The sequence below is a fragment of the Panicum virgatum genome, chromosome 5K (genome assembly GCF_016808335.1).
Source record: "Panicum virgatum strain AP13 chromosome 5K, P.virgatum_v5, whole genome shotgun sequence".
NCBI lineage: Eukaryota > Viridiplantae > Streptophyta > Magnoliopsida > Poales > Poaceae > Panicum > Panicum virgatum.
The window spans coordinates 8,863,852-8,876,479 of NC_053140.1; the positions used below are offsets into that span (position 1 = coordinate 8,863,852).

Here is a 12,628-nt window from a genome sequence, read left to right on the forward strand (position 1 = left end):
GTGTTTGAGTGGATGCGGCGCGGCGGCAAAGCTTTGGTACGGTTGTGGAACTGCCATCCATGCCTTTCCAATTGTGGGGGTGTTTTTCATTTTGCAAAATTGTGTAAAGATGTAAAAAGGACATTTGAAGTACTAAATGAAGTCTATTTGTAAAACTTTTTGCATAGATGGGTTGTAAATCGCGAGACGAATCTAATTATGCTAATTAATCCATGTTTAATCAATAATTAGCGGATGGTTACTGTAGCATCACTGTTGCAAATCATGGATTAATTAGGCTCATTAGATTCGTCTCGCGATTTACAGCCCAACCATGCAAAAAGTTTTGTAAATAGATTTCATTTAGTACTTCAAATTACCAAGATTCCGTTTCACTTTATTGCGTTTACGGTTTTTTTGCATTTACATGTAAAGATCAACAGGGCCTGTATTCAGCACGCTGGTCCAAAATGGAGTGCGGTGTCGGTGAGCAGGTGACGGTGACACCGTCGCCGTCGTAGATGTAGCAGCCTAGTAGGAGTAGTTATTGGCCTGGCTAGCAAACAGCGAGATTCTTTTTTTTTTAAAAAAAAACGAAGCAGCTCGGCTGCTCGAGTAAGGCAGCTGGCATGCAGCTAGTGTTAAGGTGCCGCGTTGGATCGCAGCCGGCCCCGGCCGGGACGGTGGATCAGATCTGCGTCTGCCCGGCGGTCGCCATCGCCGTGGCACGACGTGTCGCTCCTCCGTCCTGCCCCTCGCGCTGAAGTTGCTTAGCTCCTCGTGACCGGAGAGCGAGGCCAGCAGCAATCCACCACCACCACCGACAACGGCGTCGGCGCAGGCGAGTCTGGCTGGAGGCTCGGCGTCGTCGTCCTCTACTCCTATCTGTACATGGCTCGTATCTCTTGTTTCGGAATAGTACAATTTCAGTATGCGCACGTGCTGCTCCAAATAAGAAATAACAAACGACAGAGGCGACTTTTTCTCTATGATCCTTTATTATTGGGTAAAGTCCGTTTTTGGACCTGAACTATCACGATCGTCCGATTTTGGACCCTGGACTACGAAACCGGACATCCCACACCCTTGAACTAACCAAACCGTGCAAAATACCCCCCTGAGCCGAAACCAGACTGGTTTTCAGCCACGTCACCCGTCCACGTGGCGCCAGTGGCCACGTCAGCTACCCTCTCCTCTCTCTTACTCTCACAGACAGGTGGGCCACCACCTCTCCTCTCTCTTCTCGCTGTCGTCGCTTGCTCTGTCTCGCCGCCGCCTGCCGCCGCCTGCGTCTGCCCGCCGGCTTGCTGCCGCCGCGTCCTCCCCTGCGCTCCCGCTCGCCCTCCTCACACTCATCGCCTACCTCTCCCCTCGCGCCCGTGCCGCGTGCCGAGGCCCGCCGCCGCCCCGAATCAAGGCGCCACCGCGCAGGGACCCTCCGCCGCAGCTCCACTCGCACGCCATGGCCCCGCGCTGGCGTGGGAGGCGGGGGCGCCGGCGTGGATGCGCCGCGAGGAGGAGCGCCGCAGCCATGAGGGAGGAAGAAGGAGCGAGGAGGGCCGAGCGAGGCGGGAGGAGGGCGAGGGCGGCGAGTAGCGAGGAGAGGTAGAGGGGCTGGCTAGGGAGGAAGGGAGGAAGATGGGGACAAGCTCCAATCCGGCGCGCCGCCATGGCCACGCAAGGCTCCGCCGCCGCGCCGCCATGGCCACAGTGCTGCGCCGCCATGGCCACAGGGGGTAGGGGCGGGCGCCGGCGCGCGGGCCAGCCTGAGGTGGGGAGCTGGAGCTCCAAGCGCCCTCGAGGCCGGCGAGCTCGAGGCCAGTCGAGCTCCGCCGAGATCCGCACAAACCCGGCGGCGAGGAGGCAGCAGCTGGGCCGAGCGGCTTCGGCTCGGATGGTGACGTGGTCCAAAACCGGACTGGATTGAGCTTAAGGGGGTATTTTGCACGGTTTGGTTAGTTCAAAGGTATGAGATGTCCGGTTTCGTAGTTCAGAGTCCAAAATCGGGCGATCATGCTAGTTCAGATCAAAAACGGACTTTACCCTTTATTATTCATGTAGTCGGCGCAGCTGTAATGCAGTAGCAAGTCAGTCGCAGCATCATACATATGCAGCGTTCTCGAGATAAGGTGGTAGTTGGTACGCCTACATTGCTGACTGAAAAATGTTGTTGTATCGATGGGTGTTCGTTGATGTCGAAGCCGCCACCTAGTCTCGAAGTTTTTGTTTTTAGGTTTAACTCCACTGATGAAGTGAGGAGCTTGGTCATCCCCGCAAAGGGGGGGGGGGGGGGGGGGGGGGGGGGGGGACTCAGCTGAGCTTGTCCATGCATGCATCGGAGAACGTCTTTGGAGACACATATATACTTTGACCATCACTTTCTCTTATAACATGTCGCCAATTGCTACAGAATCAATGCCGTGTAACATTATTTATACACTATAAAATCAATGTCATGACATGCACGGGGAAGAGTTTATTCAAACTCGAGATACTAAAGAAATACGCTATTTATCTGTTAATATATATCTGTTGGCAGGAATTTGTCAGATTTTTAATTCTACAAAGAAAATAAAATTCCAAGTAGGGAAATAAAATGTTCTATGTAAAGAGAAAAGAAAAGAAATGTTCTAGAAAATCAAGGCTGGCTGAATTCTAATTTCTAATTTGAAATATATCAAATTTCAATTTTCGGTCCGATAAAAAAAAGAGATCTGCCTAGAAAAAAATTTCAGTTGACTCATAAGGTCTTGGCCACCCGGGCATCCGGTCAAAGATGTCAGTTGAGTTGAGAAGGACACGTGTTAAGGACGTGCGGTATGTGCTTAAGAATGGTACTATAGCCCCCATAACAATAATTTTTCCTTAGTTTTTATCTCAACTGTTTGGTCCACTAACGATGATGACTAGAAAGGCCGCGCAGCCTTGCTGCGCGAGACCTGATTTTTACCTTTTAATTGTCTTATATGAAAGTTTGGGTGTGTTTAGTTTCTAATTTTTTCTCTACAGTACCCGTCACATCAAATTTTCGAACACATGTATGGAGTATTAAATATAGTTGGAAAAAATAACTAATTAAACAGTCTAACTGATTCCTACGAAATGAATCTAATGATGTTAATTAATCTATGATTGAATATTAATTGTCAAATAACAATGAAACGTGCTACAGTATCCAAATCCAAACTTTTTCACCAATTAAACACCCCCTTTATGTGATACATGGAAGGAAAACGTACTTAGGTTGTTATATTTTTTATTTTTTTAAGTCCGACGTATGTGAGACAATTAGGTATATTCCATTTATTATGAAGGTTCGAACGGAACTCATTATAGAATTATTTCCAATGAAAATGGTTTGCTTCTGCATATGGAAACCAAAATTTAATCTTGCGGATACATAAAATTTGGAAGAACCCTGGTCGGGACCTGCAATGGCTTGCTTGCGGTAATATCTCTGGTGTTAATTTTGTGGATTGGGACCTAATCATCTATAAACAGTAACATTTGTATTAATGATGCATGCTTAAATGTTCTTAATAACTTTTGCTTGCATCGTCAATTGATTTCAGATTTGCACATCAGCCTTTGTAGCTCTTTGAACTAGCTGTAAGATACTTTAACTAATGCACGTTTTGTGCAAGTTAGCTGGTCAAAGCGTGCTGCCTCATTTATTTATTTTTTTTGCGAAGGACTTGCTGCTTCATGTTGATCACAATGAATTCAGTGAATTCAGGAGTTGTACTTTGAAAGTACTGTTTCACAAAATGTGCATCAAAGCACCGGAAAATCAAATTAGCCTCCGGATACGGGTGCGCCGGGTATACAATCGGGAGCGTTGGTTTCAAGATTCGGGAAAGGACATTCAATTTATCATATCAAATTAGTACTCTCTCCGTCCCAAAAAAATGTAAATCTCATTTTTCGAGAAGTCAAATAATTTCAACTTTGATCGAATTTATATAAAATAGTACTAATATATATATTACAATATAATTATCTTAAGATTAACCATGTAATATATTTATATATTATATCAAGTCGGAGACACGAATGTTAGTAATTTTTTGTATAACTAAGTAGGCATTGCCACCTCTGCTTCCGAAAGATCTAGAGCACATACGATCCAAGTAGACTCTCATAGCTTCTGACGCCGCTTCTCTCTCTCATTTCATCCCCTTCTTGGGGCCCGTTCAGTTCGCGATTTTGGGATGAAAAGTTATTGTAGCACAGTTCGTTATTACTTGACAAATAATATCCAATCATGAACTAATTAGGCTTAAAAGATTCATCTCTTGCTAATCAGTTAGACTGTGTAATTAGTTATTTTTTCAAACTTTTTGGGAAGTGAACGGGGCCTTGGTTGTGTTGCAAAAGGATGGGATGATTCAATTTGCTTGTGATCCAAGGTAGGACCAATAGATGATGCATCGTCGATTTGTTTCTCCGTGTCATGGTCTCTTATTTTCTTTGCTTTATGTTGTCTTCGTCTTCCTCCTCCCCTCCACAGCAAGTTGAGCAGCTAGATATTCATGGAGGGGCCGTGAGGCGGCCAAATGCCTAGGCGCAGTGACGCCGGTGGCCGGTGGCCTCCGTGTTGGCGCCGCGCACGGGGCTAGCGCCGGTGGCTGCTACGGTGGGGCCGAGTGCGTAGGAGCTCGCCGGAGCTCGCGCCGACGGCCGCGCGACGGAGCTTGCCGGACCTCGCGCCGGCGGCCGAGCACAGGAGCTCGCCGGAGCTCGCGTCGGCAGTCACGCGCCGACAACCGTGCGCAGGAGCTCCCCAGGAGGGGATGCGGCCGCGAGCGCCGCCTGCTCGAGAACGGTGATGAACGGACTCCGAGCTTGGCGGCCTCCCTCCGCGGCGTAGGCTGCGCTGCGCGGCCGTTGCACGGGCGCGGCGGCGAGCTGCAGCTCCATTGGCTCTCCGCTGAGCACGGGCGGCGTCGACCTCCGCCCTTCTGCACGCGGCGCGGCAGGCCTTCCCCTATTTCCCTCCCTTTTTCCCCTGCAGTCGGAGCTTTGGCGTTGCGGCTCGGGCGGCGGCGGAGCGCGGCGCGGGCGCAGAGAGCTGTGGCGCCGTCTAGCGGCGGCGAGGAGCCGGCGGGGGCTGGCCTCGGCTGCCTTGCGCCCCTCCCCTCCCTCGGTCCTTGCGCTCTCTCTCTCTCTGCGGTGCCGCAGTGGATCCGGTGCCAGCGAGTTGGAGCTCGGACCGGCAGCGGGCGGGGTCTTGCGGAACGCTGGCGGCGGAGGCCCGCTCGCGGGGCGTGCGGCGGCGGCCGGCGCATGGTGGCAGGCGGGAGGCATGGCGGTCAGGCGGCGCATGGTAGCCGGCGGGAGGCGTGGCGGCCAGGCGGCGCATGGTGGTCGTTCAATGGCCCGATCCGACGGACGTCTTTTTTTCGGGTGACGTGGCACGTTCTGGTGGTGCCAGGGAATCGCCCGTGCGCGGACGCGCTTTCGTGTTATAGAGAATCGAGCTCCCCCCTCTAATCATGATAACTAGCAAGGTGACTCGCGCTAATAGCATAGGCAGATATAGTTTTTCTATACCAATATTTTGGTGGTGTTTATTGCACTGCGATGCCCATGCTGCCATTGTCTCATCAATTTTTTTTCCCTTTTTTCGTGATCGTGCCTGAGCATGTTTTTTTATTAAAAAATCAATTACAAACACAATCTTGATGTGGCCAAACAGAGCATGACCGACACAAGAGCAAAAATGACTAAAAATAGAAAAACACTAAAGAAACGTACACACAAGCGAGAAAAACACAACGACAACACAAAACAGCAGGAAGCAACACCCGAACCCACGAACCTAGCCGAAACTACACAACTGAACTTGCAAAAAGAGATACACCACCAAAGGTATGAAGATCTGCAACACAGACAAGTGGCAAAGTATCCACCCGACCAACCAACAACGACGGCAAAGCATCCGTTCGAAGCCCAACCAACCAACAACGATGGCGAAGCATCTGTACGAAGAGAACTCCAACCAGCAACGATGGCGGCAAAGCATCCGCCAGCAATGGCAAAATATCCGCCAACGAAGAGAGGGGCGGCAAAGCATCCGCCAACTGATGACCAACGCAACTTGGACGATGTAGAGAAAACTAAGCGAAGACAGGTGCAGAAGTGGATCCTCTTCGAGAAGAGAATACGACCACCACCAGCAAGAGCTTCTAAGACAACGCCTCCAGGGAGGGAGCGACGCGAAAGGCGCCGTCGTCGTCTAACCAAAATGGTCTAGGTTTTCACCTGGAGAGCTCACCGAAGAGGAGGGCATGGGGAAGAGTGACGCCTTCAACAAGGTAAGCGACGCCATCGAGCGTCGCCGTCACCGGCCCGCAAACGGACCACGGCTTTCGCCTTCACCCCAATCCCAACCCACAGCCGATGACAACAGACGCCATCGCGCTGGGAACAACGGCACCACAAGCAGGGCGGCCACCCATGAGGGCGACAGCCACCCAGGAGCCCACGGCCATGGTGAGACGGTGATGGTGGCGCGGCCACGGGGCCACCCCAAGGCGGTGGCGGGGCGCAGTCCCGAGCCTCAGGGCGAGCAGGGGCACGGCCACGGGCCCCAAGGGCCCCCGGCGGCAGCATGGCATGGACCGCCAACTGCGGTGGCGCGGCCACAGACTGCTGACAGCGGCGCGTCACGGACCCCCGGCTGCGGCGGCGCGGCCACAGAACGCCCCCCGACCACCGAGGCGGCGGCGGCGCGGTACGCCCCCTGCGCGATCCAACCGCGGGCAGCGGATTCCGCGCCCAAACCCAAGCCCCGCGGTGGATCCGGCCATGGGGGCCCCGGATTCGGCGAGGAGCAGGCCGGGACCGGCCCCGGCGGCTGCCGGCGGCGAAGAAACGACGAGGTCCCAAGGGCGGGAAGAGGAAGGAGGTGAGAGAGGGGAGAGGGCGAGCGAGCCGGCACCGACTTCGGCATGGCCACGGGCCGCCGCCGCCGCCCGGACGCGGCGGCAGCAGCCACCGGGTCGCCAGCGAGAGCGACAGGGAGGGGCTTTTTTTTGTTCCCTAATAAATTCAATCTTGTAAACCTATAACAGCGCCAAGATGATAGGAGTGTATCTGATACCCGACCTGTAGATTCTGAGTAAAGTGGTAGATTCACATAGCTAGTGGACACACGTCACGGCCGGTGGGCATAGCTAGTGGACACACGTCATGGTGGGATGTGTGATGGCTGATGACATGTTCCTACAAGAGCTCACTGTCGTGCTCAGATTCAACTTGGCTAACAATGGTTTGGCCTCTCGACTATGGGCTCACGCAAACCTAGAGAGTTTCAAAACATAAATCATCCGGGACATTGAGCCCATCGCCGCTGATTGGCCCCACGCGAGTGTTTCGTTGTAAGGCCTCCTCCAAAGGGAGGCGATATCGCCGGCCTTTGATGAAGTGGCGGAGAGAGAATACTTAAATTTGACTACGCTAGCTGTTGGCACATTAATCAAAGTATAGTGAGAGCGTATTTGTCGGAACTACAACTACCAAGGAGAGGAGAGAAGGATTTTTTGTTTCCTTATTGTCTGTCAGCTCCACCACAAGCAACGATATCACCAACATGTATCATCGTTTGATGTAGCTTTTTTCCCGTTCAATTCCCACTGCTAATATGATCATGTGTGGATGTCAGTTGTCGTACGTGAGTTACTCCACTTCGTGCATCAGTATCATCGACGACATTATCGATGAGCACGCGTGGAGAGGCTCAAACAATTCTTGAAGCTAATAAATTATGTCTGTTGTCCAAGAACATTTGGTTTTTGTGCATGTACATATGTTTATAATCTCGATCAATTAATAATTATGTCCCCTTTAATTGAAAGTTTAGATTAGATTTACACTTCTTCCCCTACCAAATAGGATACGAACCCAATTTTTAGCTATTTATTAATCATATAGACCGTTAGATCTTCCTAAAATGCAACGGTGTAAATTCTTCCCATTTTTAGATTAATGTGAGAATTTCTAGCCCCTCTCAGCGAATGTGGTGGCTTGTTATAATACTCTTTTATTAATATAAAAGATAGATAGATTATTAATTATTGATTAAATATTAATATTATTAATTTTAATTTTAGTTTAAGTTATTTATTAGTCATATTTGACATGAAATGTTTGTCAACTTGTAATTTTTAAATCAAATTTGGTTATATATTTATTGTATTTGACCTATAATATTTATTTGGCTAGTTTCCTTACTATTTTTCTTATTGGTTGCTATACAAATCAACAATATTTTTTTTTTATTTTTAGTTCTTAAATTTATTTATTTATTAGTTACATTCGATATGGGCATTTTGATCAACTATTATTCCTTATTTCTATAATTTTGAATTTAGCTATTTACTTATCGTATTTGACATGGAAACCTAATTTTATTATGAAATTAGCTATTTATTATTCATTTAAAACTCTCTCGTTAATATAATAGATAGATTTCTTGAGCGTGTGATTAGTATACCTTGGTCCAGCATGCTGCCGTGGCCCAGCAATAGCCAGTCATTGACTCATTGCATTCGTAGTCGTCACAGGTCACTCTCTATTGTTCGTCAAGGCATGTACACAAGGACCGAGAATGAACAGTATACTGATTAACATGCTAGTCATCCGCCTGGCTTAATTTTATTCTCCATCTCGACTGGGACGAGATACATGCATAAACATGGCGCAAACAGCAACGGATTATTGATGTCTTGCAACTTGGACGGAGCATGCGTCGATCCATCTGATCAGTTGGCCTTGCAGGGGCAGCCTTCGGGGAGGAAGTCGCGGCACCTGTAGCGGGTTCCCTTGTCCGTTGGCACGGCGGCGCAGTTCTTGCAGGTGGCGGCGCACTTGGTCAGCAGGTCGTCGCAGGTGTAGACGCCCGACCAGCTGGTGCAGGTGGAGCAGCACGCCTTCTTCTTCGCAGCGCTCGTGCCCACGCCTGCACAGCACATGCGTATTCGTGTTTGCATTCGTCAGGTCACTCTACCTAGTTGGTTCGTTCGAGCAAACTTGCAACGACCTGTAAGAGAGCTCCTACATACCGTTGGATTCCGCCACGGCAGCAGAGACCAGGACGGCCAGGAGGACCAGGACCGCGAGCAGAGCGCGCGTGCTGCTCTTCATCTTGTCTTCCGCTGCTGCTTCCTGCTTGCTGCAGACACTGAAGCTTGCTTGGCTTGGAGTAAGAAGCTAGTAGCTAGGCTCTTCGCTGCCGATGAGGCTCATCACCAGAGCAGCTCTGTTTATATAGGCCGGGGGGGCGTCCAGATCGATCTCGGAACATGGCGTACTATACGCACATGATTGCCATGAGAACAGAGAACCCACACCAGACCGGACAATTTCCGTTTCTTTTTCTTTTTTGCAAAGAGACACGCGTGTTTGACCGGATGCGGAAGTGGCATCCATATCCTGTCCAATCTGTACTACCACGTCCTGTACGATCGATCGTCCTAGCCTGTCGGCAATCCAGCACGCTGGTCCAAAATGTAGTGCGGTCGTCCCGGCCGGGACGATGGATCTGCCCGGCCGCCGTCGCCATCGCCCGTAGTGCGACGTGTTTTTCCTCCGGAGCGTAGTCCTTCCCGCTGCCCCGGCGCGCTGCAGCTGCTTAGCTCCTCGTGACCGGAGAGGCCAGCAATCCACCACTGCCAAACAGCGTCTGCGCAGGCGAGTCTGGCTGGAGGGCGGCTCGGCGCTGTCGCCCTACTCCTATCTGTACATGGCTCTCATCGGCCAGTAATCTTGTCTCAGAACAGTACAGTTTCATTATGCGGCGACCTTTTCGTTATTATGAATGATCCTGTAGTCGCGCAGCTGTAATGCAGAGCTTGATTGGTTGGCTGCCAATTTTTTGGCCTGCCCCAACGTTTTGGCTAGACTAAAGTTGTCATTTTTTTTAACAACACTTAGTTTGCTATCAAAAGTTGCCAATATCTCACGTTTAACTTACTGAAATGGTAGCAAATTTTTCACCTATATTTTTGCATGCAAAAACTCTGGCACGCCAAAATTTGGCTAGCAAACCAATCAAGCTTGCACTACCAAGTCATTCGTAGTGTGAGCATGCGGCGTTTTCGAGATAATAAGTTGGCACGCCTATATTGCTGACTCAAAATGTTGTATCGATGGGTACGGAGTTCGTTGATGCTCTGATTAGTCTGTTGAAGGCTTGAGAGCCGCCACCTAGTCTCGAAGTTTTTGTTGTTAGGTTTAATTCCACTAATAAGCTTGGTCTTATCTTGTCCATACATGCACGCATGGGTTATCTAGTTTTTATGCCAACATGAAATGGTGTGTACACGTGTAGTCAAAATGCTGCCACCTCTGTTTCGTCTCCACCAGTAGACTGATTAGGATTGAGGAAGTCTTTACAGACATTCATATACTTTGGCCATCACTTTCTCATTTTTTAGATAATGGAAACGAGTTTTGGCCTCTACAAAGTGTAGATAGCCCAATAATTATTACAAAACATAGCCGTCTATGGGCTAACCGGGGGAATGAACAAAGTAAAAATGATCTAAACCAATCCTAAGGTTATGTTTCCAGAATCTCCAAGGCGACGGCCTCCAATGCAAGACTCGCCTCTCGGAACAGCACCTTTATCATATTTTTACGCTGCAGTTGCACCCATAAACACAACCAGTAGATCCCTTTGAAAACAGCCTGCATAAATGATGAATACTTGATTTTGTTAAAAATAATATCATTACGGCATCTCCAAATAGCCCAACACAATGCAGCTGCCCCCACCAAAATGACACGCCTCTCGTTGTTATCAAAATTTGAGAGCCAATTTCCTAACATATGAGAAATAGATTTTGGTGGGGTTAACCCTATAGCTAAATAGACTATCTTCCAAATCTCCTTTGCATGGTGACAATCAAAGAGGAGACGTGTAATTGATTCATTACAATTACATAAGCAACACTTCAAACTCCCCTTCCAATTCTTCCTCGCTAGATTTTTCTTTTGTTAGGATAACTCCTCTTTGGAGAAACCAAAAGAAGATCTTTATCTTGAGAGGAATTTTTAGTTTTCAAATCAATTTGTGGCGAAAGGGAGCATGTTGGTTTATTTTGTGGAGGTACATAGATCTAACAGTAAAGACCCTGTATTTATGTAAATTCCATCTAAAGTGATCACTCCCTTCAACTAAATTGATATTGGTTATCTTAGCTACCAGATCAAGTCATTCTTGGAGTTTTTCATCCACCAATGCCCTTCTAAACGAAATGTTTAGGGGTTCTGAACTTAACACACTCGCTACTTATGCATGAGGTTGGCGAGCAATGTTGTAAATTGATGGATACTGTTCTTTGAATGGCCTTTGGCCCACCCAAGTGTCTTCCCAAAATCTCGTTTGTTTCCCATCTTTAATCTGAAAGGATCCACATGCCAAGACTTCTTCTTTAATCTTCATTAACCCTCTCCAAAAATGAGAGTCGTTCGGTTTAGCTTGGACTTGTGGTAGAGATTTTGAGCTCAAATATTTATTTCTGAGTAAAGACTGCCATGTGCCTTCGCTGTTTAGCAAATTTATTATCCATTTGCTTAAAATGCACTTATTCTGAACCTCGAGGTCAATGATTCCAAGGCCCCTTGATCTTTTGGATGGCAGAGGATGTCCCATTTAGCTAAGTGGTATGTTTTCTTATCTGAACCACCTTGCCAGAAGAAACGCGATATGTAGTGATTAAGTTTCTTAAGAACCCCTTTTAGTATCTCAAAAAAGGACATCATAAACATAGGTAGGCTACTAAGAACTGAGTTTAGGAGAACTAATCTGCCTCCGTAAGACAAATGCTTAGCTTTCCAACATATTAGCTTCTTTTCGAAACGTTCTTCAACTTTCCTCCAATCATTATTAAGGAGCTGTCGATGATGCATTAGGATCCCCAAATATCTAAAGGGATACTGACCAGCATTGCATCCAAAGAGTTCAATATATTCATCTTCAAACTCGTTCGCTTTTCCATAGCAAAAGATTTCACTTTTGTGAAAGTTTATCTTAAGCCCAGACATCTGTTCGAAGACACATAGCAAAAGCTTCATATTTTTTGCTTATTCGATGTCATGGTCTAGAAAAAGGATGGTATCGTCTGCATATTGCAAAATCGACAAGCCATCATCCACTAGGTGTGGTATAACACCCCTGATTTGTCCATCATCCTTAGCTCTTTTAATCAAAATTGCTAACATATCTGCAACTATATTGAACAGAACGGGTGACATAGGGTCGCCTTGTCTAAGACCTCTCTTAGTTTGGAAGTAATGGCCAACGTCACCATTGATCTTGATCCCAACACTACCCCTCTTAATCATTCATTCAATCCACCTACACCATTTGGGTGAGAACTCTTTCATTCTTAGTGTTTGTTGAAGGAATGACCATTTAACTTTGTCGTAGGCCTTTTCAAAGTCAATTTTGAAAATGACCCCATCTTGTTTCTTAGTGTGTAGCTCGTGAATGGTTTCGTGGAGTATGACCACCCCTTCAATGATATTTCTGCCTGGCATAAAAGTAGTCTGGGAGGCACTTACCACTGTTTGAGCTATCCTATTCAACCTATTGGTGCAGACTTTTGTGAAAATCTTGAAGCATACATTAAGGACACAAATT

At 48.1% G+C, this 12,628-nt stretch overlaps 2 protein-coding genes across 2 annotated transcripts; one reads left to right on the forward strand and one right to left on the reverse strand.

The window, feature by feature from the left end:
* The first annotated feature begins 6,485 nt into the window (after positions 1-6,485).
* On the forward strand, positions 6,486-6,893 carry LOC120709647 (translation initiation factor IF-2-like). Its single transcript, XM_039995321.1, has one exon. The coding sequence runs from the start codon at positions 6,486-6,488 to the stop codon at positions 6,891-6,893; it is 408 nt and encodes a 135-aa protein (XP_039851255.1).
* Positions 6,894-8,582: 1,689 nt separating this feature from the next.
* On the reverse strand, positions 8,583-9,265 carry LOC120706133 (Bowman-Birk type wound-induced proteinase inhibitor WIP1-like). The gene is made up of 2 exons (XM_039990705.1): positions 9,045-9,265; positions 8,583-8,941 (listed from the first exon to the last, which is right to left on the reverse strand). Exons 1-2 carry the CDS (start codon positions 9,124-9,126, stop codon positions 8,745-8,747), a joined length of 279 nt encoding a protein of 92 aa, XP_039846639.1. The 5' UTR covers positions 9,127-9,265; the 3' UTR covers positions 8,583-8,744.
* Positions 9,266-12,628: the final 3,363 nt, after the last annotated feature.

Excerpts from the sequence above, each read along its gene's own strand:
- LOC120709647 (XM_039995321.1), top strand. The coding sequence starts at position 6,486 with ATGGTGGCGCGGCCACGGGGCCACCCCAAGGCGGTGGCGGGGCGCAGT.
- LOC120706133 (XM_039990705.1), bottom strand. The coding sequence starts at position 9,126 with ATGAAGAGCAGCACGCGCGCTCTGCTCGCGGTCCTGGTCCTCCTGGCC. Across the intron at positions 8,942-9,044 it reads TGCCGTGGCGGAATCCAACG|GCGTGGGCACGAGCGCTGCG; the intron begins GTATGTAGGAGC and ends TGTGCTGTGCAG.